At 35.8% G+C, this 24595-nt stretch overlaps 1 protein-coding gene across 2 annotated transcripts; it reads right to left on the minus strand.

The window, feature by feature from the left end:
• Positions 1–338: 338 nt before the first annotated feature.
• On the minus strand, positions 339–23976 carry LOC121428457 (endoplasmic reticulum mannosyl-oligosaccharide 1,2-alpha-mannosidase-like). Of its 2 annotated transcripts, none has more exons than XM_041625072.1 (12): positions 23527–23976; positions 16514–16632; positions 15426–15692; positions 14874–15059; positions 13478–13562; positions 11744–11929; positions 11015–11160; positions 10217–10420; positions 7964–8136; positions 7183–7303; positions 5652–5846; positions 339–3588 (listed from the first exon to the last, which is right to left on the minus strand). In XM_041625072.1, exons 2-12 carry the CDS (start codon positions 16589–16591, stop codon positions 3238–3240), a joined length of 1992 nt encoding a protein of 663 aa, XP_041481006.1. In that variant the 5' UTR covers positions 16592–16632; positions 23527–23976; the 3' UTR covers positions 339–3237. The 2 variants fall into 2 exon arrangements, with proteins under 2 accessions (XP_041481006.1, XP_041481005.1); XM_041625071.1 differs by having other exon boundaries at positions 14754–15059.
• Between the last annotated feature and the right edge of the window lie 619 nt (positions 23977–24595).

Consider the following 24595-nt stretch of genomic DNA (forward strand, 5'->3'; position numbering starts at 1 on the left):
GTAGTATATAAAATATTATATAATGGTGGGTAATTCAGAGATACATGTATAAGATCATAAGCAAGAAGCAAACCCTGAGTAATATATTTTATTACCAAAGGAACATCTAGAGAATGTGAACATATCACACACCGTAAGGCCCGAATTCACAAAGGTGGTTTTGAAAACCCACGGTTGAGTCCATGGTTTATGCAGATTTCCCGTATAAAGTCCCTTAATTTACTGCGTTTACTGAAAAGTGTCCACTGGTGATGCATGCTTTTGTCATAGAGCGCCAAATTGACGCCTGTTGCCGTGGTTATCCACGCTATTTTATTAATGAGTCCACTGTTTTTATTCATGAGTCGACTCTTCAAACAGTGGACTCGTGAATAAAATGGCGTATCTAACCATGGTAACAGGCATCAATTTGGCGCTCTGTGACCAAAGTGCGCATCAGTATTGGACAATTTTTATACACGTGCCCGATACGCGCAAAATTAAGCGTAATTTATACAAGAAATCTGCATAAACCATGGATTCAACCATGGGTTTTCAAAACCACCTCTGTGAATTCAGGAACAATAGTTTACGCAACACTGAAGCATTAGTTATGTCATTGGTTAAGCACATATGTAAATGTTCACACTTTGTCACTATGAGTCGTGTTTCAAGTGAAATTTGTCATCACTTGTGAACAGGGACACCACCAGGGAATTTTGATGTGGGGGGGGGACAATCTTTCTTCCCTATCATCCCTCTTTTTTTCCTCCTCTTTCTTTACTATTTGAAAAATAATAAGGGTGGGAAGTTTGTGAAACAACCCCATCCCCCCATATCGCTGCACTGCTTATGAATGACATTTAATAAGAACTGAAACATACAAGACAGTTCCAAAGTTTTTTAAACCAACAGTCTTCTTTCTTTGCTTCCTATCCATCCCTCTTTTTTTATTCATTGAAAAATCATAGGGAGAGGATGGTCAACACCCCTTCCCCCCCCTCCCATAGCCCTGCCCAGCTTGCCAACAACTGAAACATTTCATGCACATACATTATCTTTTATTTAAAGTACATAGTTTGCTGATAAGAATTTAAATATACAACATAGTTCCAATTTGTTTTCTTTGCTATTTAACAATGATGTAAGAACATGTATATACCCATGAACATGACCACGCACTGGTAATTTCGTCTGTTTCATGTCTCTATAAACTACATCGACATCTGATAACTGACAAAAAGTAAATATAACACAACTTAATATAATGGAAGCACAGATAAAAATTCATCTTGATATTTGTGTAATCATCATAATGTCAACCAGGTTGACTAAAACATTCCCAAAGTTCATAGTCATGATATATAGATCACCAGTGTCCCATTTCATAATGCTTATCAGTATTGAATTATCAACCTGTCAACAGCTACTAGCACTTCATAGTCTGATGGCTAATTTAGCTATCGAAATTGTGCATTTGTCATTGATACCAAGTTATATGAAAAAGGAAGCAGATCCCTTTAATCAAGAGTTCCAATGATGTTCACACTAAAATCCTTGTTAATTGTGTATGACACATGAACACAACATCAAAAAGTATTGTATTTCAGGACTGAGCATTACAATTTCTCATATACATATTAGTATTTAATATCATGTTGGCACGTTCTGAAGCCTATCTATTTCCCTTTCAATTTTGATGCCCCATTCCCAACAATTGAATAATCATGGAACACGCATATAATCATGAGGCAAAGTCTAAAGGAACGTAAAGCAAAGTTCAAGAAACGAACGAATGTTCCCCCATCGGCAAAAACCACTGCATTTTTAGCAACAATGATCTTTCCATTAGTCCCACATACAGATCCAACATGCATGTTACAATAAAGCAATCCTTACAAATCATCAATGTAAAGGGGAATATAAAGGATTTTCTATCATACAGAAAGCAAGTGTGATGATAGAGTAATAAGAGAAATATAATTTCTTAACCTGAATTGCAAACCTTTGGAGGGGTATAATAACGAACAATATAATGAATAAACCTTGAGTCAAATTGCAATTTTGAAATGGCTCATTCATGATTTACAACATATAATTCATTCAACAAATCAAATATTCTTCATAAATAATTCATGCAAAATAATTTATACATCTGGGAAACATATTCATCACCTTTACTAGTATAATGTCTGAATCGGCAGGAAGAAACAATAGTAAATTTGCATTAATTTGTCAAATTGTTCTCTAATTGCTTTGGAGGAACCTCATTTGCATTTTACTGCACTCGTGTGCAAGAATGCCTTGTGCAACACTTTTTATGCATAGCATAGCACAGTCAGATACTTAATGCACTAAAGACCTCATTTCCTTTCATAACTTTGGTTAGTTTGACAGAAACTATGGCTAGTGCATTGCTGAAATGATTGCACCAATTTGCTGATGTCGACCAGCGAACAGAATTGGGCAAAAATCATTACCGTATTTATATGGCAAATATCTGTCTGCCAATCAGCTTTCATGATTATCAGTAGATTATCACCATAGTTGTGAAGTGATATAAACTGGGTTCCAAAAGAAACTGATTAAACTTTACAAGAGCACTGTACAAATTCCTCTCAGTCAAAATGAACAATATTTTTACACAGGCTAGCTTCAATAATCGTTACCAAGCACATGTTAACAATTAAGAGATCGGTTCAATATAGCCCTCACACCAATCTGTTTCAGAATCCAAAGTAAAAAAGGCAAAAGAAAGGCCAATGAAAATGAGATGGGATTAAATAAACTTCTCAGTTTATTACACATGTCCTTTACAGGCATGTTTTAGTGATTGGCTCAATCACATAGTAGTTACTGGAAATTAACATAAACATTTCAAATTTGTGCAATGTCCATGCCAATTTTCATCAGTTTCTCTTGGAACCCAGTTTATATCAAACAATTTATGAAACATTGCCTAGATGCACTTTGCCGGTGGTGGAGCTCATAGTGGAAACCATCAGATGTCCGATTCCCTGTCATGGCCTTTTTTAGGCTTATTGCACAAAGAGTTTGATCTTGACTAAAACAAAACCAAATGCAACTCCCAAATGCATGATTCTGATTGGTTGAAAATCAAGTACACTTGGAATTCTGGAGTTGGGTTTGATTGCAACTCTTAGTGATACCAGCCCCCGATTAGACATCACCATCATACCATGACATGAGCAAATAAGGCTTCAAAATCTTACCAACATAATTTCATTCATACTACAATTATTGCACTTGATTGCCTCGACCATCTCTCACCGGTAGCGGATGAGCCTCGGTGTTGAATACATATTTATCCAGCGGTATTAAGTTCGGGTCATCGCTGAATATAAGGAACAAATATTTCAACGTTTCACCTAAGAAGAAGCTCTCCATCTTGTCCCTCATGTTGACGTTATCAGGGTTTTTCACGTTACCGATGGACGAGTAGCCTCCGCCTGGTATCTTGGTGTACTTCTCAAAGGCTTGGAAGATTTTCCAGGCCCACTCCCGGTAGAAGTTTTGTCCCGTGATGCGGTAGAGGTAGAAGAAGCTCTCGATGGTCTCTGGTCTGAGCAGGTTGTGTGTGTCTGCAGGCTGTTAAGGTGAAGACAAAAAGAAAGAGCACGGATAATGAAGGGATTTGTAATCCTACATACAATGGATGATTTCAAGTTCAGTGTTGGTGTTAAAAGCATACTTACATTTGCCTTACATAGCTCCAACACCTAATCAAAGTTTTAAACAAGTGGAATGCCTCTGGCCGTCTCACCTGCATCACGCGATTTAACATAACAGCAGTGCTGACTTTGAAAACTTCTATAACTCGCACAAGATGTTCAGTGATACTTGGTTACTCTTATTTCCATGTTTTATGAATCAGACCAATACACTTACAGAGATAGGATGGTAATTCAACAAATACCCCCAATGTGGCCAAAATTAATTGACCTCACATGATTTCTGACCTTGATCATGTGACCTGAAACTTGCACAGGATATTCAGTGATACTTGATTACTCTTATGTCTAAGTTTCAAAAGTCAGATCAATAAACTTGCAAAGTTATGATGGAAATTCAACAGATACCCCTATTATGGCCAAAGTTCATTGACCTTTGACCTTGGTCATGTGACCTAAAATGTGCAAAGGATGTTCAGGGATACTTAATTACTATTATGTCCAAGTTTTATGTACAAGACCATCATACTTTCAAAGTTATGATGGTAATTCAACAAATACCCCCAATTCGGCCAAAGTTCATTGACCCTAAATGAACTTTGACCTTGATCATGTGACCTGAAACTTGCACAGGATGTTCAGTGATGCTTGATTACTATTATGTCCCAGTTTCATGAATCAGATCCAAAAACTTCTAAAGTTTTGATTGTAATTCAACAGATACCCCCAAAATCGGCCAAAGTTCATTGACCCTAAATGACCTTTGACCTTGTTCATGTGATGTGAAACTCATGCAGGATGTTTAGTGATACTTGATTAACCTTATGTCCAAATTTAATGAACTAGGTCCATCTATTTTCTTCTAAGTTATGATGACATTTCAAAAACTTAACCCTAGGTTAAGATTTTGATGTTGATTCCCCAACATGGTCTAAGTTCATTGACCCTAAATGACCTTTGACCTTGGTCATGTGACATGAAACTCTAATAGGATGTTCAGTAATACTTGATTAACCTTATGGCCAAGTTTCATGAACTAGGTCCATACACTTTCTAAGTTATGATGTCATTTCAAAAACTTAACCTCAGTTTAAGATTTGATGTTGACGCCGCCGCCGTTGGAAAAGCGGCGCCTATAGTCTCACTCTGCTATGCAAGTAAGACAAAAATGGTCTAAAATCACATGCTTGATAGCTGAATTCCACATAAGCTTTGGCTGAAGACCAGCCTTCTTTCATTTCTTGTTTTGTGCTGATGTAAAATCTGTCAAACACTAACACCAAAACGTCAACACCACTCTTGAAATCACCCATTGATGAGTATCATTAGATTTTGATCTAACATGCATAATACTATCAACTTCAATTTTACTTTGGGGAACAATACAATTTGAGATTTTCATTACTGTAGGCAATAGTTTAAACCACTGACTTGTAAATCAGTCAATATTGGTACACTCTACTTTGGTGTAGTGTGCTCTAGGTACATGTCATTTATATGCATGCCAATTAACCCAATGAAAACTTCTTGATTTCAGCATGAAAAGTGATAGCCATTTCTACAGAGCCCCATTTCACAATAACAAATTTGCAATCACAGTTAAAAGCTACTGAAATCATTTCATTGGCTGACACTAAAATTGCTGAAGTTATTGTGCATTTGTTGTTATAACATGTCTTCATGAAACAGGACCCTGATGACAGGGCCCCATTGTACAGAGTTACGATTGATCCAATCAACCTGAACTCTATGGAAATCCATCAGTGTCATAATTTTTTCTACAGGAAATTTGCAAAATTTCATTTGTAATCAAGGAGAACACCCAAAATTGTCAAGAAATCAATGAATTTATGGATATGCATTCATGTCTAGATTTTTTTTTAACAAACATGCATTTCATTTATTGACTTTGCTGGCTTTCCATAGTTGCGATTGATTGGATCAATCATAACTCTTTGTGAGACGGGGCCCTGGACCTACCTTGATGATAAGATCCTCTTTGACACCAGGCAGTGTATTGAAGTATGTGATCTCGGGTGCCAGGAAGGTGGGCATCTGAGCATACATCTGGAAGCAGGTATGGGCAACCTCTTGGGCTAGCTCCAGGTGAGACTCTGGTAGCCCGTTGAAATGACCAAGGGCTAGCGTACCAGGAAAGAAGCAGGCCAGCTCGTCCTGAGAAGAGGAATAAAAGTGTAATGAGAGTAAAGGTAGTGAGAATTCCCCACAAACGATCAGGGTTACATTAATTTAAGGCCATAAAAGGCCATGTGGTGGAATCCCTTATGATAAGTCTCCAAGCCACTCTAACTGGCCTCATTTTTTGCCTTTTTAATTTTTCTGTGTTTTGTTAGAAAATGTGCTCCATACATGTAGAATACTACCCTTCCCTAAAAAAATTACAGGCCTAAAAATCGGTACAACATTATAAAACCTGATAAATAATCTTGCCTTGGAGCAGATAGGCTGAACAACTGATGATGTGGACTATATAGCTTCAAATGAAATTAATGATAGAGCTCAATAAAAACAAAATTAAATATTACATGTTCAAGGTGCTTTACATATGCCAGGACATGTTTTGTCCCCGAGTCTAATTTCTGCAATGGTAACTCTCTAAGAAACTCAGCAGGACAGTTCTTTACTGGTATAACGCCAAGCTGGTATTAAACCAATTACATAGGAAATATTTTAGTCTAAGTTGATCAGGCAAAGTGGCTGACCTTACAGACGACAAAAATTACTCTAGGGTCTTTTTATCAAAGTGGAGACAATGGCAGAGTAGGGATTCGAACTCAAAACCTTACAATCATGAGTCCAATAACCAATGGACCACACAAGAAAAGTGTGTAAAGTTTATAACACCTATTCTATGGGTTGTCAACTTGAGGCAGTCTTGAATAGAGGTTCTTAACGGAAAATAAAACCTTTGGAACAAGATAGCATGTGTGAAAACAGAAAAATCAAAGAAACAGGTCAACCAAAGCTTGAGAAAAATCGGACAAATAATGAGAAAGTTATGAGCATTTTAATATTGCGATCACTAATGCTATGGTGATCCTCACATTGGCAATGCGACAAAGATGTGTGATATCACTTGTGAACAACTCTCCTCATTACTTTAGTATATATTTCACTTAAACTGCCTCTTATATCACATCTATCAGTAGATCATGTGTTCTCTCTATAGGAGGGCATGTTATACAGATTTTTAAAGAATACATCATGGATAAAGAGTTTGTATCACCATAACAAAAAGCAAAAAGAGACATTTTTGGAATATTTTATTGTCCATCAGAGGGAAAGTTATTCACATGTGACATCCCATATCCTTGCCGCATTGCCAATGGGAGGATCTCCATAGCATTAGTGATTGCAATATTCAAATGCTCATAACTTTCTCATTATTTGTCCGATTTTTCTCAAACTTTCTTTGTTCTTATTCTTTGATTTTTCTGTTTCGACACAAGCCTACTTGTTCCAAAGGTTTCATTCCCCTTTAACAACTCACCATCTTAGGGGTAAATGAATCTCTATGAAGCTCTCCAATGAATGTTAGTTTGTTTGGCTCAGATTGTCCTAAGAGTTTCTTCTTGATGCCTTCTACTGCTGCCGAGTACTCATCAAGGAATCTGAAATCAACACATTCACAATATACCTATTCACACTGAATAAAAAAATCATTACTTGAAAACCCCATATTTGTCAATATGATGTTTGAAGTGCAGTATACTCAATGAAAAAGCTGTTACACCAGCCAGTTTGCTTTTGATGGATCATTATCATCATCATCTTGATAGATTGGTTGATAACCATGTACTCAAAATGATTCATTAATCACTTTGTTTCTCTTTCACTGAAATTATAAATCTCATTTAGATACAATACTGTACATTATGTTTTGATCACTTGCTTTGAAATTATAGTGCAATTCACAAATTTGTAAATTGACCACTTCAGCCTGTGCTGATGGCCAATATTTATATGTACATAATATATATATATATATATATATATATCAATACATAAAATAACAAATAAAAAATAGATAAAATAACAAATAAACACTAGTTTTCCTGGGATCTCAAATGTAGTTTTCATAATTAATCCTAATTGTTCCCTGCACTTGGGATTATCTAATCCTTCAACTTTTTAAGTATCACTCGCTCTGCGTACCCTTCAGGAAAAAGCTGTCAACCACCTTAGGAAAATTAGGCATCTCGTAGTAATGAAAATTGTTGGTGAATACGAAACATAAAAATTAATCATGTACTCTCCTCAAACGAACTTACATTTTTTCTGATTTGCTCGTCTGTAACCACTGTTTGAGTAAATATTCATAGTAGCTATCGGCTCGTGCACCCAGGGTCAAGATAGAGTTGGGTCGGAATTGACCAGAGTTGGCATTGATAAATATTGGTACCAGACCTTCTTTCTTTGGCAAATTGTGAAGGTGCATCATTACCTGTTTAAGAAAAGGATATAGAACTGAAACACATGTATTTATCTCAGTGCTCTAATCTCATCAATGTGTATTCTGAACTCAGGCTCAATTCAAACTCTGGGCCCCGTCTTACAAAGAGTTACGATTGATCCAATCAATTGTAATTCTATGTAAATCCATCAGTATCATTATTTTTTCTACACGCAATTTGCAAAATGTCCTTTGTAATCAAATGAGAACACACCAAATTGTCAAGAAATCAATGAATTTATGGATATACATTCATATCTGACTTTGAAACAGAGGGTCATGGATTCGAATCCCAGCCATGGCATAATTTCCCTCAGTAAGAAATTTATCCACACTGTGCTGCACTCAACCCAGGTGAGATGAATGGGTACACGGTAGAAAGACATTCCTTGAATGCTTTGAACGCCTAGGCAGCCCAGCCGGGGTAATAATAATAGCAGGGCCCACTGGGAGAACAGTTTTCATAACTGAAGTGGCTTTCCTGGGTAAACATACCTATATTATTATTATTATTATATCGAGAAATTGTTTTAAACAAACATGCATTTTATCTGTTGACTTTGCTGGCTTTCCATAGTTGTGATTGATCGGAATAATCGAAACTCTTTGTGAGACGGGGCCCTGGGCTCCATCTTACAAAGAGTTACGATTGATCCAATCCATTGTAACTCTATGGAAATCCATCAGTGTCATAATTTTTTCTACCGAAAATTTGCATAATGTCTTTTGTAAACAAAGGAGAACACACCAAATTGTCAAGAAAGCAATGAATTTATGGATATTCATTTATATCTAGAATTTATTTTGAACAAACATGCATTTTATATGTTGACATTGCTGGCTGTCCATAGTTGTGATTGATCAGATCAATCACAACTCTTTGTAAGATGGGGCCCAGGTCTTAAGTTGTGGATTAAATATGGATAGCCAAATGTGACACAAATTACCAACAGTACAAGGTTCAACATCTCAGCTCATTTGACAGTCAAATCATTAACAATTTCTGGCATTGATAGTAAAATAGTTTTCTTCAACTATCAAAGTATAAGGAAAGTGCAAAGTTAACCCGAGAAACATACAATATACTTTTGAAATTTTTGTCCCAAGTTAAGGGGACTTCAGGATACAGGATATTTAATTCAGATTTGTGAATTATCAATCATTACGACATTTCTAGTTAGGCCGATTCAAAATGTTTGAACAGCGTTCAAACCATTAAATAATAAACGTTTCCCTATATCTATACTCATTTGACTAAATGGGGGGGGGAACCTTCACCAATAGTTCCTGAAATTTTACATTTCACACCTTTATGTTTATAAAATAATTTTTTTTCTCCATATTTTAATTAAATTCTTTTTTCGAATAATAATAATAATATAGGTATATTTACCCAGGGAAGCTGCTTCAGTTCCGAAAACTGTTCTATCGGGCCCAGCTATTTTCATTACCCCGGCTTTAGCTGGGCTGCCTAGGCGCTCAAAGCATTCAAGGAATTTCTTCTTACCGGGTAACCATTCATCTCACCTTGGTTGAGTGCAGCACAGTGTGGATAAATTTCTTGCTAAAGGAAATTACGCCATGGCTGAGATTCGAACCCACGACCCTCTGTTTCGAAGTCCGAAGACTAATCCACTGGGCCACAATGCTCCACTGTCACTGGAACTATCAAAATGAAAAATATTTCCCTTCTTTCTTGCCTATGAAAGATCAACGTCTCTAAGCACTTATTTATTTATTTTCTTACCCTGGTCATCGGATCCTGGCGTGCCCGACACATACTTTTCCTCACCCCTGGGGAGCATTCCAACAAGACTTTTCAAACTACAAGTCATGCTACACTTGCTTTCACATCCTACCAGGTATCCATTTAACACTTGGGTGGAGAATGGCAAAGTGTGGACACTTGGCCGCAGTGGGATTCAAATACATGACCCTCTGATTACCAGGCGAGAGTCAAAACTGCTATACCATGATGCTTAAATGACAAACATATAAGCAAGTATAATCACTATCATGTGAACAAATCATTACAAACATCTACATAAACATTAATGTGAAATCATCTGACCTTATCTACAGCTTGCTTGTACTTTGGATCCCCCGTAGTAAATGAGAGATCACGGAACTCGAGTTGAATAGTACTGACTTCAGAGACGGAGCTGTCAGGTCCCCAGCGCGGTGCGTGTGCATTACCTGTATACAAGTTGACATCTGAGAAGGGTACAGGTGATTTACTCTGGAAACAACGCAGTAGGCTGTCACCTAGTACCACCTGTTAGACAAGGACACAAAGTGTTACATGGTGCCAATCGGTAACTTTGGCATATAAAGAATTAAATGCAAAGACAATGAAAGATTTCTTCTTCTATGACAACATTCAACCATTAAAAGAAAGATAGTTAGAATACATAATTATAAAACATGATTCATCATTTGAACCAAGCCTGTTTGGGGTTCGACTAAACCCCCTAGAATTTTCAAAAGCTAGAAAAAAATAGAGGGAAAGGAAAATAGAAACAACGAGAAAGGATCAAAGGCCCTAATTGAAAACCCTGGCTATGGGGCTGTGAACTGATATGATTTGATTTATCATGATGGTATAATTAGTTATATTATCCTAGAGAAGTAAGTAGACCCTCTACAAAAACAAATCTTTCAGTGAAACTTTTTACCCAAAAGATTTCTTTTACTAAAAAATAGTTATAGAATAGAGAAGACATGACAGGATAATTCAATTCTTCTGACCATCAAACAATTGATCATAAATAAATAAATGGCATAATCAAAACCAATTATAAGTATATTGTAAGTGTTAACAAGAATTACAATTGATTGTATCTTTGATGTGACAGGATCCTATACTTACAGCTTTTTGAAGAAACATATCATCACCAGTGAGATGGTAGGTACTGAGAAAGCTCCCTAAAACTCGGATTGTTGTCTCAAATAAATTAACGTCTTTGTTAGGAGTTACGCTCATCTGTGCTATATGATCCCGAGCCTCTTGAAACTCTGCAAACAAAATTAAATGTACATCTTGATTATAAATCTGGACTGGACGTGTTAAGAAACAGTCACTTCTGAGAAAGTGGGTTACAGAATGTACTTACCATCGGTCAAGCCAATGATGACCATGTATCCAGACTGGCCACCACGGTCAAGAAACATTAATTTCTGAGAGAGTGGGTTACAGGTTGTACTCATTGTTTCCAAACTGTCAGCCATGGTTAAGAACAGTAACTTCTGAGAAAGCGGGTTACAGATTGTACTCACCATCTGTCAAGCCAATGATCACCATTGTATCTAGACTGTCCACCATGGTAAAAAAACATATATTTTTAAGAGAGTGGGTTACAGGTTGTACTGACCATCGTTCAAGCCCATGATGACCATTGTATCCAGACAGTCCACCATGGTCAAGAAACATTAATGTATCCAGACAGTCCAACATGGTTAAAAAACATTGATTTCTGAGAGAGTGGGTTACAGGTTGTACTCACCATTGGTCACGCCCATGATGACCATTTTATCTAGACCAGCAACCATGGTCAAGAAACATTAATTTCTAAGAGAGTGGGTTACAGGTTGTACTCACCATCGGTCAAGCCCATGATGACCATTGTATCCAGACTGTCCACCATGGTCAAGCTAAGAGTGAACCATTCACTCCATTTTTTGCTGATTGGTTTGAGTTCATCATGCCCCCAAGCATGAGCCTTGTAAGCTTTCCAGGCATGTTTGAAGGCATCCACCACGGCACGCTGACGATCATTCTTTGCACCTACAAGGAAAGACAAGAAAGCTTTAGATCTTTATTTTGTACTGATTTATGACTTCTCCATGGATAATACTTGTGGCAATTCTGTAAAATATTTTGTGTGTGTGTGTGTTCAACTCTCATTTTTGTCCATGCTTCCATAATCTCATGGATTACTTTTATCTTTTTTAGAAGTACATGACATCTTTCAAAACAAAATGTAGAACAAAGATATATCAATTTAAGTAGCTCCCTCACATTAAACTTTCTTGCACTGCCTAGTGCACAGCTAATGACAACAAAGAAGATCATGAATCGAGAAGATAGTTCCATTAGAGGAAAATAGCAATCAAACCAACATATTCATAAGCTTTTATAGGAAGAAATTCAACACAATTTAGATGCTTAACCTGTAACAGCTCGGCTCTATTTTATACAAAAAGTTACGATTGATCCCATCAACCTCAACCATGGAAAGCCAACAAAGTCAACATCTAAAATACAATTTTGTTTAACAAATATTTTCTAGCTATGCTGTTATTCATACATTCATATTTCTGTTGAGAATTCAGAGTGCTTCTCTTTGTTTACAAATGACATTTTGCACTTTCCTGAAGAAAAAATTGATGTATTTCCAAATATACTTGAGGTTGATTGGCTCAATTGTGACTCTTTGTAAGACAGGGGTCCTGATGTCAATCAGCCAGAGTTGAACAAGATTAATGACCAGGGGGGTGTTTCACAAAGATTTAAGTATGACTTAGAGTCGCACTTAAATGTCTAGTTGCGCGCAGTATAAAAGGCATGACAGCATTGGTCAGATCATGCCAAGAGGACGCGCACTACTGCGTATTGATCAATAAGATTGCGCGTTGCATATCATGTACGCGTCTACATTTAAGTGCGACCTAAGTCATACTTAAATCTTTGTAAAACACCCCCCTGTAGAAGTTATGTAATGCCACTGGAAATTCCACATATTGCCTAACATCCATAATAATTCCATAATTCATAATTTATTGTTCGAAATAGACATGAAATGAAATACTCCGAAAATTTGCTTTGCCCAATTGATCGTGGGCCCGGCAGCCGCTGTGCAGCGCCAGATCGACGAGGCTCTATCCCTTTAATCATTTAACGCCAAACAGGGTAGCAGCAACTCCCATCTTTTAACGTCTTTTGGTCTGACACGGCCGGGGTTTGAACCCCCGACCTCCCGGTTGTGAGACGGATGCTCTACCAACTGAGCCAACACATCAACATCTCACTTTCCCTCAGCAAACAAGTTGCTTGAAGTTAAGCAGGCACGGCAGCAGAATTGCTTGCTGGTACATCAAGTTTACTTTCCCCAAAAGAAGTCTCTATTGCTGGTATTTCCAATGCTTTTTTACAAAGTCTGGGGTCCCCAAGAATGCCGGCACATATGAATTTAATTGCAAATGTGCAATTGCCAATCAAATTTCCTGTTGCAAGTCACATTTGTTCAAAGCATCATGTATCAACCAATCAGAATGTATGTTTCATTATCACTGTATTAAATGTCAGAGAAGAGATTGAAAAGCATCTACTTACCATACATTGAATGAGGATCATTATTGCCAAGATTTCTTTCCTCATTGTCTGGAAAAGGTATCACTACTTCTTTCTCATCATTCTCCTACACAGGTAAAACACAACAGCAAACAAATACATAATGAATACCAGTTTACCGTCGTGCGAATATTCTTACATTTTTTAAATAAAAAAGGTTACCAATTATTTATTAATATATTTGTTCATGTTTGTTGGTGTCAAAATATCACCTAATCTACAATTACACCCTTATTGCATCTAATTCACTTTTAAAATATCAATTCCACCTCTTTGTTGTTCTTTATAAATATTTTTTGGGTAAAATTATGATTTGGTTTTTAAAAGAAACAGAATTGAAACTGTTTAAACACAGTGCTTTCTGCAAAAACCCACTAGAATTTCGATAGCACTGAAAATGTAAGCCTTTAAAATCACCAGAAATCGAAATATTTGCTGTCAAACTTACACTCCCAATAATTCATCCTCATGGTTAAAACATTTTGAAAAGAAATGTGAAATACAAGATAAGAGAAAGTCTGAATTTGATGTTTAAAAATTTGTTTGATAAAAAGTCTTGAGAATTACCCAGAAATAAATCATACACTTTTGTTCTGGTTGTTGCTTCAAAAATGGTATGGTGCCATGATTTATGAAACATCAATAACACTTTTAATTTAAGAGTTACCACACAACACTAAAGGAAACTATAACAATGATTATATCAACTAAATTGCCTTGCAAAAGCTACAAAATCAAATAAGATTTTGGCTAGGAAAGCTCAAAACATTTGTACCTTTAATTTATGACCTAACTCATAACTAATTAAAAAAAGCAAATAAGAACAAATAGATCCAAATATGATAGTTTCATAAACAAATTCCATGCACAAATGAAGACAAATATATGCCAGATAACATTACGGAAATAACTTCCTCCAAATAAAATTCAAATCTTGAATTAATTTAAACTAAACACATGCTACCAAATGGCAGAAAGGCCCATCCTTTAGTGAATGGGAGAGCAATCAATGAAGTGATTTGTGAATGGCTTTCACTAACAACTGCCATGAGCCATTGAAATTCTCAAATGTGATTGGCTAAGAGCAAATTAGTGAAAATCAGTGACAATCTTTTCATGAAACCCTCCCCTGAATGCATGCACTACTTTACCTACACCGCCCCCATCATGCTAAAATAAGCAGATTCAGCCAAAAGATAAAAGATGAACAGAGAGCCACAGATGGACACCAATTTTTTTCATCCAACAATTTTGTTACCCCTAGGGCACCCGCGGCAGCGCCCACGTCCGAACGATCTATATCATATTCTTCTCCATCATCATTGTCGTCATCGCTGATGTTGTCTGCTATGTACACATCATCCTCATTATTCCTCACCCCTTCCTTGACTACATCCGGTGGGACTTGGATGCCGAGATGGGGCAAGACCCTCTCTCCGTCTGCAAGCTCTGTGTCCTCGTCTCTGATTGGTTGGTTCATCTCTGCGGGGTCTCCACCATCTGTATCCCGATCTCTGATTGGCTGGCCTCCCAATTTGGGTGGACCCCTCTTCCCTGGCCTACCCTGTAATGTTAACCATAGTAATATAATTGAATAAGTAATCAATTATTTGATTAATTTAAGAATTGATCAATCGATTCAATTATTTATTCTTTTTAATTCAATTGTTTTGTATTATTTCCCACTTTCAATCTTTCATATTTACTACAATGATACAGTAGCACTAATGCATGCTATAATCACTTTTTAAGTAAATGTAAAAAGATACACAATACCATAAATGATAAAAACAAAATAAAAATCGTGTACATGTATGTATGAATGAATGAATGATTGAATGAGCTAACGAACGAATGAATGATTTGACCTGAAAAGGGTAACAGAATACTATTCCCTTCGAGATCCAACTGACCAAAAAGTAATATTCACCTTGAAACCTTTGTCCTTCTCCAACTCATCTCCTACTCCTGGGTTGAAATCGTCATTGACAGGATCATGCCCCTCCTGCCCCCCTCCTCCGATCCCTAACCAATCTTTATTCTCTTCATCTTTCCTTGCAAGGGGATTGTCATCTAACCCTCTGTCCTTGGTTTCGTCAAGCACAAAATGTCTGAAAACAACAAAGCTGGCAAGAACACCGATAAGGAGTATCACCATGACAACCTTCCTCTGGAGACGAGATAACCTCCTCCATATCTACAGAGAAAAATATGAAAATGCAAGAATCAATAGATTTTACAACAAAGAGATTTATAAATCAATTCATTGAATGTTCAATAAAAAAATTAGCACTGCCAACATCATTGCTTTGATAGGTTTTAATCAAAATTACTGATTAAAAAAAGAGAAAGTACTAATAACCCAGCATTTAGAATTGTGATCTTGATTTTTAAAAAAATTAAAAAACACCACATGCATATTTTTTACATTTTTCTATATGGAAAACACTGTTCAATTGAAATTTTGAAGAATATACTTTTATCTATTTAATTAAAATTCAATCAAAGAAGAATGTATGATATAATCATGACATCTTTTCTTGGAGAATGAATGGTGGCATGTAAATAGGTTTGTACAATGTCATATCGCTCTTCATGCCTCATACTCTAGGCAATGCTTTAATGTATTTTCACATGATTTATAAAATGCAACACGAAACCAGCAGAATTTGATAATTCAATACAAACAACATTACCTTTTACTTTACAAATATCATGGTAGTTTCACATAAGACTAATTCACCTACATATCAATGTCAAACATTTATTCAGTCACTCTTTCTTTTATCAAATGACAGGGTACATACATGTATCCTGGTAATCGAGTTTTATTTGGTGACAGAGCCGCAAAGACTCCCTTTTTCAAGTCCTTACTGTACCAGATATCCAGGTTACTGCGCACTGCAATAAAATTCAATGGCTTCTTTAATTGCGTTTTATTTATGACTGACATGCTGCTGGTACAATGTTCAGTATTTTTAGTTTGATTTTAATTGAAGAGATAAAATGAAAACTTACCCTCCAACAAGACTGTGTTCTCCTGGCTTTGTTGTTATCATAATCTACTATCGTTGCTTTGTTTGTGAATGGCAGCATGATGATGCCCTCTGTTGGTAAAGCCTATTCTAACAGTGAAACTGTCCAAAAATGGATAAAGAACAAAGAGATTGAAAGTTTGAAACTCACTGAACAGACAGATTTCCATCTTAAAACTCTTATCTTGATCTGTCGATAATTTTTTTTGTCTACCGGTATTTCATGAGATTTGAAATAACAAAACAGATGGAAAATTTAGGTCTATAACAAAATAATGACTGCTGGAATCCACAGCACTCTTTCATAGCCATCATGTACAGCAAGGCTCGACAGATTAGCGGTGGCCACCAGAAATTCACCTCGGGCAACCATTATTGAAAAAATGTTAAGTTTTGGTGGCCCAAATCGGGCAACCAATAATTTTCGAAAGTGGTGCAATTTTCCTCCAGATTTTGCAGATTTCTACAGTTGAAATTGCAAGCCAATTCGTCATGCACCCTTTTTGTTAATCTACACACAAATACACACACAGAAAGATTGCATAGTCACAGAGATACCAAGTTCAAAGACCAGCTATGTGTGAGATTTTCTGTGAATCTGAGTGAGATCACAGACATTGTGTACAATGTATATGGGGATAGGCTGTGATAGTTGCGTGAGACAGAGATTTGAGGGGATGATAAAGCAGAGCTACCAAGTCTCACGCATTATGCGTGAGACTCAAGCATTTTGGACTCTTGTTAATCCCCTCAAATCTCTGTCTCACGCAAATATCACAGCCTATCCTCATATACATTGTATAGTGAGTGATTGTATTACCGACCAGCCTTGTATTACCGAACGCGCGCATCATATGCGTCAGAAAATAATCAAATACGCTCAAACCTTTGCAACTTCCTTCCAAAGGGAACTTAAATAGAAAAATGATGTAAAATTATCAAAAACACAATTTCGAAGTCTTTATATCCTCAAAACAATAAAATATGGCCAAAATAGCTCATCAGTGACTTTGTTGTTTTCCCAACTTTTCCCATAGAAAACACACGTTCGGTAATACGATACCTTTTCAAGTGACCAAAATATTTCACTTGCGAAGAGGGGTCCGATTGGAAGCTGATGTCGTAAAAATGAAAAACAATTTCGGCAAAATTTCTGCATATTTATATTTTGTAGGTATTTGTGTATTTATGGTGAAAGTTTGGTGAATTTTATTGGAATAATGTGTTTGATATGATCAAATTCATGAAGTGTTCGGTAATACGATCCACTACCATACACAATGTCTGTGATCTCACTCAGAATTCACAGTAAATCTCACGCATACAAGTTGCCAAGCCAAGTTCTTTGAACTTGGCAACTCTGGAACAAGAGTCCAAAATGCTTGAGTCTCACGCATAATGTGTGAGACTTGGTAGCTCTGTAGTCATGACAGTATGGAGGCCTACCACTACAGCATACAGTATATATTCAGCCGGCCTCGCCGGCCGTCTGGCGTGCATGAGCTTGCATGCATGAAACCACTGCAGCTAGCTGTGCGCTAGCAGACTATTCAGACTCAGGGAGCTACGATATGAAATGTTACTGGAAAGAAATCTTCCACAGAACTTTGAAAATCTACGTCAAAGTCACATTTTACACCAATGAAATGCCCTTCTACAGTCCATATTACTACATCCTGATTATTTACAAGCATTAAAAAGAGGAATTATGACCTCTCTTTTGACTCAAAAAGACCGATTTCCAAATGCATTAATACACATAAAACTCATAGGTGAGTACATACAGTCCCACTTATGCATTTTTATGTATGTTGATATTTGGTTTCTTTCGAAGCTGTGTCGTTTCTAGCCAAAAATAAACAGACAGCTTCTTTCTTTGTTGTTTATAAATGACTTCTTAAACCACTCTTAAGGAAGTAAATACTTTGGGAAGGCATTTCATTGATATGAAATGTGAATTTTTCCATCATTTTGTCAAATATAGGGAAGGACTTTTCTCACTGTTTTTTTCCAGATAGGCCGTTAACTTTTGCCGTTTTCTAATTTTTTTCTTTTATTTTTTCTATAGTGATTAAGGTACATGTATTTATACCCCTTCCCATTGAATATGCCTGATTAAAGAATATGTTTCTACTGAATAATTATAATAATAATTTTCCCCATTTTATATTAATTTTGTCTTATTCATTTTTCTTTCATTTTCTTTTGTTTTTTCTCTAAATTTTTTTTTCCTGTTCTTTTTTTTTCTTTCTTCATTTTCTTTCCTTTGTTGTAAATTCACTTATTTATTTTTTTAATTTTTGTTTTCTTTTTTTCAATATACAATTCTAAAAATTATTTTTGTTTGTTTCCCCCTTTTATGCATTGTTCTAATTTTGCAGCATATTTTTCTGTGATTTTCTCCTGCTATAATAATATATAGTAATAATACCTGGGAACAATACAATTTTTTTGTTCTCTTTCAATCATTTCATATTTACAATGATAGAACAATTTATATATTACCACAAATCAATAAGCAAAGTAAAATAACAGCAAGCACGATTTACATACAAGATGTACAAAGTGGAAGTAACTTAGTGGTAGTGGCTGCAGAATTAATATTTCAGAAATTTGTTTTATTCATTTTTAATTAATGTTTTTCTTTATATTTTTCGGGCCACCAAACTTTACTAACGGGCCACAAAAAAAATTATTTGAAGGTTTTGGTTGCCCGAACGGGCCACCACCAAAAAAAGTTAATGTGGAGCCTTGTGTACAGTATATGATGCACCAAAAGATACTCCTTTTTAGAGGCACAAGGATGGCATGGGAAACTGTCTCTTATACAGGTGCTACATGTAACTCCAAAAATAAAGACTTGAGAGACCAATTTTCTTTGTTAACATTTACTAAAAAATGATTACCTAGCTTGACAGCACATAAAAAGTGATTATGGCCATGTGTAATGAGGTCACCTACGTTTGCATTACAGGGTGATTCTTGCTTTGCATCACCTTATTAACTTCAAAAGTCTCTATCTCACTAAGTTTATACCCCATGATAGTAAAAGTTTTTTTATTTTTTGAAAGGACATTTCTCAAAGAACCTCAATATGCACTCAAATAACATTGGGGGTAAGGCATTAGTGTTATATGGCGTTGAATAGAAGAATATTAATAATTTGTCAAATCTAATATTTGTGATTATAATAATTTGTATAGTCCCCCAATGACCAAAATAATCATATTTCTGTACAGCACAGAGTCAGACCTTTTTAACAATGTACATACTGGGCTTATGGTCAAGAAATTACTTCAGATTCAACCGGAACATATGCAATTTTTTTTCAAAAAAATTAAAGAAATGTATATATTGTGTGTGCTATTTTTGCCTGCAATAACATTACATGGTGGCCTGGTGGGTATATACTGTATTCATCTTATTTAAAGTATAAAACAATTTAAAATAAATTATCATATTATACCAAATAATACCTCTTCACATATTGTGAGTCTAAATATCTCTGACCTGTGTCATTTGACCTTTCCAATCTGTAACAAAACCAAGTATCACTTTCATCCTACAGAATAGTAGAAATCACATTTTCTGTAAACAAACTAGATTGAAATTTAGAATAACTAAAGAAAAATATGTGGAAGAATTGTTGTAAAAATTTTCGACAATATCATTTATTTTTCTATGCTTTTGACCTTGTTTTTGTATTTACATGAATACGACATTGCAAGACTAATTTGTAATCAATTCACAATAAAGGAAAATTTTCTCGCTTTAATTTGACAGCAAATTTGTAGTCAAGCTTTCACACAAATATGAACCTTTTACTAGTACCAAAAATAGCACAAAATATTGAGAATCCCCACTGACTTTGTACAGGTGGCACCGCTTCAGGCACCATCCCTAGTGCTCAATCTTTAGAGATGTGAAGTTCTATTTATCATAGAGCAATAAAACTTTCTAGATAATTAGCCAATGAATTCAGCTTTAAAATTATACCAAACTTGTTGCCATAGCTACTTTGGTTTTGAAAATATGAAGGAATAACTCAACAAATTAACCAAAATATGTAACAGCACCACCCTTTTCGGTGGGCGACCTCAAGACACATGGCATCAAAGATTTATTATTATAATTTTTCCTTTTCATCATCTACTCAAAATCATAGATCTACATTTTTTCACATAGTTTTTGTCACCATGTTAACAAAACAAATGAGCATCTAACCTCAGTAAGACAAACAAATTTATTGGAAAAAGAACTGACTTGTTCATGTTGTTTCTTTCATGCATGGACATGTAACATGAAGTTAATTGATATTTGTTTACTCAAGCTTTTCAAGGATAAATGTTTAGGTGCAGGTCAAGCTACACTTTAATACACTAAACTTTAATTGAAAATGAAATATTTTTTTTAGTTTGGGCATGTAGTCCAAGTAATTGGGCTTGGTCTTTTAACTGTTACTGCTATGTTAGACAATCTACCCCATAAATCTTGGGCAAATGCATAGGTAGAGATGTACTCCAGTCTTGCCTAGAGGACTCTGTAATGATATTTTTTAATGATTTTGATATTGTCATTACATCATGGAGCCTAGACATGCATATGGGACTGTGTCTGTGCCTAGCGAACTATCTACACAAGAAGGGAATTCCCTTCATATTTAAGATTGGAACCACCGATCACATTTTAGACTAAAATTTCATTAAACTGCGTACCTTTATACACATAATGCGTATAAAGTTATGACCATTTCATTAAAAAAAAATTTTTAAATGAGAGGTTTCTAACCGGCACTTTGTAACATCGCTCATCGAAGCTACGTCATAACGACGGTTCAAGGGTCAAGCCTATTGCATATGCAGTGTTTACGAATAGATGCATGAGACTGGTCTGGTAAGAAACCTCTAATTTTTCTGATTTTTTTGCAAAATGGTCATATCTTTATACGCATTAGGTGTCTTCTTCTTCTGGAAACAGTATAGTCCACCGTCTGGTGCACTGTCGTACTGGTGAAGTGCAGCGTGCAAGTGTATGTACATTATCTGACAAAAAATTGCTTACAGCCTGCAAGTAAAAACAACCACCGTTATTAACGGAGCTGGGTCTGGTCTCTTGTTTAAAGATGTGTAGAGAGGTACAATTAACTGTATTAGGTGTATAAAGGTATGTAATTTAATAAAATTTTAGTTAAAATGTGATCAGTGGTTCCAATCTTATATGAAGGGAATTCCCTTCTTGTGTAGAAAGTTCACTAGGCACAGTCCCATATGTGTGTCTAGGCTCCATGATGTAGTGACAATATCAAAATCATAAAAAATATCAAGGAGTCCTGTAGGCTAGACTGGAGTATATTTTCTATGAGTCTATCTAATGTTTGGCTACTCCAGTCAGTGTTTCCACAGGTCCAAAACAAATTTCCTGAAAATAAATCCCAAATTTCCCGATATTCATAGACATTTCCTAGGATTTTCAAATTTGATTTTTAAACCAGGCAATAGTATGGTTGGGTGACCTTAATTCGCGCGTGACCAAATTTTGCGCACGGTCAAATATCTCTTTACCTAAATAATATCTTTAAAAAACTGATATCACCAACAAAATAAGCGGCCCAAAATTACTCAGTATGGTAACTTTCTTCGAGGTAAGGTCTGAGGTTGTGAAAATATTGGCAGATCGTCAAATTTTGTAACCTTTTGCGTCCGCTTCAAGAAAATCTGATCTTCTCAACAAGCATCAAGAAATCGCCAGTTTGCAAGCAGATGTCTCCAAATAAGTAAAATGTAAAACCAACCGAATTTATGGCATTTTTAATCCCCATCTGATAAAATTATCTTACCTTTGTCTGCTTAATTTATTTTCTAAAGTTTGCAAAAAGATTGTGCACAAATTAAGCCTAAGGTCACACTTTTTATGACAATTTTTTAGCCAAGCGCGCACTAGCTGATCGCCATGGAATTTTGAAGTCGCGATAAGAGCAAAACCCTTGACCTACTTTATAATTCGGTCAAGCGAATTTGACTTTAGGATCTTACCTTCCATCCGGTATTTATGATTTTAATTTTGTGTGTAGCCTACATGTAAACTGAGAAATTTTCAATTGAAAATCAACTTCATAATTTTTAAAATGTGCGCAAATTATGGTCACCCCATCATACAGCAAGCCTAAATTTGGTCAAATTGTGAGTGACCAAAATCAAGGAATTAAAACATTTTTTGGCCCTCTTTAAAAATAGAAACAAAATTACCAAATGAGAGCAGACAACTTTGAGCTACATGTCGAGGTAAACAATTCTTTGAATACAATATTTAAAGTTGCTACATGTAATTGTTTTTAATTGTAATTATCGGAATTCCCAGAATTTCCTAGATTATTTTTTTTCAATTTTGATTTCCCAAATCTTTCCTGGACAAAAATCAAATTTCCTGAAATTTTGTATGGTAGGGGGTCCTAAAGCTACGCACCACTCATTGCGCATGCAGTTTTTAATGGGAAATGCGCACTTTGCGTGGAATTGTGACTGCAGAGTGACAAACGATTCCTATTCAATATTTTCTACAGAGGCTGCAGTAAATCTCTAAATGCAGAGAACACCAACAACTGTTTTGAATTTTTTAGCTATATTCTCTTTAATTTCATATTATCCTATAATAGTATGAACATATTTTAGAAATTGAGGCACAGAAAATTCTATTTTTCTGCATGATAAATCGAGTGCGTAGCTTTGACCCCTTCTAACATCGGGCGGCGAATTCAAGAGGTGTTCGGAAAACATGGCAGGATTTTCGTATTAGTGAGGTTTGTGATATTTTGTTCTTGCTTAATGATCTTTAGAATATTTGCCACAAATTAGCAACAGATAATTTGTTCAAATATTAAAATTGGCATAGTTTCTATCGTTTGTAAACAAAAAATCATAATAAAAGTAATAAAATCATAAAAAGTCGCTATTGCATGCAGATTTACTCAAAACAAAACCAAGTAGGCCTAACCCTTACCCAGTAAAATAATATAACTTTTTACACACTGAGCAGTAGAGTTCAGGAGTCGGACTCAGTATCGGACATTTGTCGCATTATTCATGCAAGTGCCCTGGGGCTGGGCCTAGATGGAGCTGGCCTGCGTCCCTTGCTCGACTGCGGAATGAGCAGCGTACCTCTCCCGCCTTCTACGCCGAGCTCTCCGGGTAGGTTTCTGTTAGATATCTGATCACGCTTCAGTCAGTCGATGATGATAATCGATTGAGGTCCAAAATAAATTAACTCCAACCTCGCTTCAGCTTTTCAACGACCTCTTGGTCTGAGAATCTTCATCAGCTATCAGACAAACAAAGATATAGATATCCTTCATCGTTTTGCAATGTCAATAATTACGTCTCTGCTGCTTTTTTTGTTGGTTTCTTTCAAGACCATCGATTCGACGTGTAATTTTCTGTATTACAAAATCGGAACCACAAGGTGGCGCTCATACAATAAGAAAACCGCATGCAGCTCTTGCAACGCCAATAAAAAAAATATTATTAGGAAAAAATAAATTACCAATCAAGAAAGTAAACAAAATAGATTTATTAGACTGAATTGCCAAACAGTTCCAGGCAACAGCTTAAAGGGATGGTCCGGGCTGAAAGTAATTATAGCTTAATAAATAGAGTAGAATTCACTGAGCAAAATGCAGAAAATTTCATCAAAATCGGATAACAAAAAAACAAAGTTATTGAATTTTAAAGTTTAGCAATAATATTGTGAAAACAGTCGTCATGAATATTCATTAGGTGGGCTAATGATGTCACATCCCCACTTGTTCTTTTGTATTTCATTATATAAAATTATGTTTATTCAATTTTTTCCTCCAAGAACTAGAAAAATTGGATTGACAACTGATTTTGTGCCAGCATTAGATATTTATTGCTGCAACGTATTTCATTATAAGGGAGACATATTATTCACAGTATGAAATAATGAAAAAAATATGATTTTATGTAATAACATAAGAAAACGGAAAATGGAGATGTGAAATCATCAGCCCACCTAATGAATATCCATGACGACTGTTTTCACAAAATATTGC

Source organism: Lytechinus variegatus, chromosome 15 (assembly GCF_018143015.1).
Source record: "Lytechinus variegatus isolate NC3 chromosome 15, Lvar_3.0, whole genome shotgun sequence".
Taxonomy (NCBI): domain Eukaryota; kingdom Metazoa; phylum Echinodermata; class Echinoidea; order Temnopleuroida; family Toxopneustidae; genus Lytechinus; species Lytechinus variegatus.

What these genes read in the sequence shown, in the direction of transcription:
- LOC121428457 (XM_041625071.1), bottom strand. Translation starts at nt 16,591, where the DNA reads ATGCTGCCATTCACAAACAAAGCAACGATAGTAGATTATGATAACAAC. An exon ending in AGAAGGACAAAGGTTTCAAG is followed by an intron (nt 15,060 to 15,425) that starts GTGAATATTACT and finishes TTAACATTACAG; the next exon opens with GGTAGGCCAGGGAAGAGGGG. An exon ending in ATTCATTTACCCCTAAGATG is followed by an intron (nt 5,847 to 7,182) that starts GTGAGTTGTTAA and finishes TCCTCTTCTCAG; the next exon opens with GACGAGCTGGCCTGCTTCTT.